Here is a 1,542-nt window from a genome sequence, read left to right on the forward strand (position 1 = left end):
GACATTACTGCAAGATTAGAAACATCAATGCATGAAAAAGAGTTAATTACGAGAGGCTGAAGAAGGCATCCAGAATAAGAGATAACAGGGACAGAGACATTTTCAGTTCCTATCAGTGCAAAGCATTTGGTTTACAAGATTGATCTGAGATGTGAACAAAAATAGTAAGAAATAAGACAGCACAATTGACTGGACCATGAGCTAAAGACAGATAAAGTAAATATGTAAACAAATATGTCCAGTGCATAAACCAAAACAATAGTTAAGCATCTTAAATCTGTATATTCTATACAGCAGAAAACATTAATTTGAGTTTAATAAAACTCTTTTTTGAGATCTAATTGTGTGACATGATTTAAAATAAATGCATTATTGTATGATTTTGAGTGACTTAAACATGTGAGACAAAAGTCATGTGATTTTTAAATAAATGAAACCTCGAATTTTGTTCCGAATTTTGGTGAGTTTGAAACCATAAATGATAGGATTCATTAAGGGAGGTATGAGAAGAAATTCTATTGCAAGAAAGTTTTGAAGGGCTTGAGGCATATCTTTTGAGCCATATCGCATATTCATAATATCGAAAAGTATAGTCACAAGAAAAGTGATTAAGGAAGTTAAATGTGGCACACATGTCTGCATGAACTTTGCCCTGTTTTCTACAGAATTTACACATGTTTTGATAAGATGCATGTAGGACCCAATGATGAAAATACCATGAAATACATAAATGATTATAGTTATGTATGCAATGATGTTGTTAATAGTAGTTTCAGCTGAGGAACAAGCAAGTTGAACAATAATCCAATTCACACAAAATAGCTTGCGAATATACGAGCTGCACAGCTGTAATCTAGATGTGAGAAATATATTAACAGCTATGGTGCAGAAAGGTGTTAACCAAGAGAAACACACTAAATGAAAAAGTTTTTGCTTTGACATGATAGCATGGTACTGCAGGGGTCGACATATAGCCAGATATCTGTCATATGCCATCACTGCAAGAATAGACAGATCACTACAAGCAAAAGAGTACATTACTAGAGCCTGAACTAAGCATCCAGCATAAGGGATAACATGGACAGGAGAGAGCAGGTCCCAAAGAAATTTGGGGTAAAAACCTGTTGTTCCATAAAGTCCATTCATGCAAAAAGTACATAGTAGAATATACATTGGTTCATGCAGGTTTTTATCCAAGGTGATGGTTACAATAAGAGAAATATTAACCAGTAAAATCACACAGTAACACAGTAAAGTGACAGAGAAGATAGCAAATCGTTGGCTCTTTGTTTCATTTATACCAGAGAGGACAAAAAATGTTATTAAAGAATCATTATCCATTAGTGTTTAAAAACACTATAATGATTTGTGTCCTGTCCTGTTTAACTATCTGTGTAATTAACACATCATCCACAATCTCTTCTCACTGTTATTAATATGTTGGCTGACTACAGGAGCACACGTGCTGGGAGTCCAAACTGACCAATCAATGGTCTGGAAGAGCTTTAGTCTTTCATCATCTAGTTCCAATATCTGGACAAA

The 1,542-nt window shown here is 34.3% G+C and overlaps 1 protein-coding gene across 1 annotated transcript; it reads right to left on the reverse strand.

Moving 5' to 3' along the window:
- Positions 1-411: 411 nt before the first annotated feature.
- LOC128368232 (olfactory receptor 11H6-like) lies at positions 412-1,341 on the reverse strand. The gene has a single exon (XM_053329014.1). It carries the CDS (start codon positions 1,339-1,341, stop codon positions 412-414), a length of 930 nt encoding a protein of 309 aa, XP_053184989.1.
- Positions 1,342-1,542: the final 201 nt, after the last annotated feature.

Source organism: Scomber japonicus, chromosome 11, assembly GCF_027409825.1.
Source record: "Scomber japonicus isolate fScoJap1 chromosome 11, fScoJap1.pri, whole genome shotgun sequence".
Taxonomy (NCBI): Eukaryota; Metazoa; Chordata; class Actinopteri; order Scombriformes; family Scombridae; genus Scomber; species Scomber japonicus.

What these genes read in the sequence shown, in the direction of transcription:
- LOC128368232 (XM_053329014.1), bottom strand. Translation starts at nt 1,341, where the DNA reads ATGGATAATGATTCTTTAATAACATTTTTTGTCCTCTCTGGTATAAAT.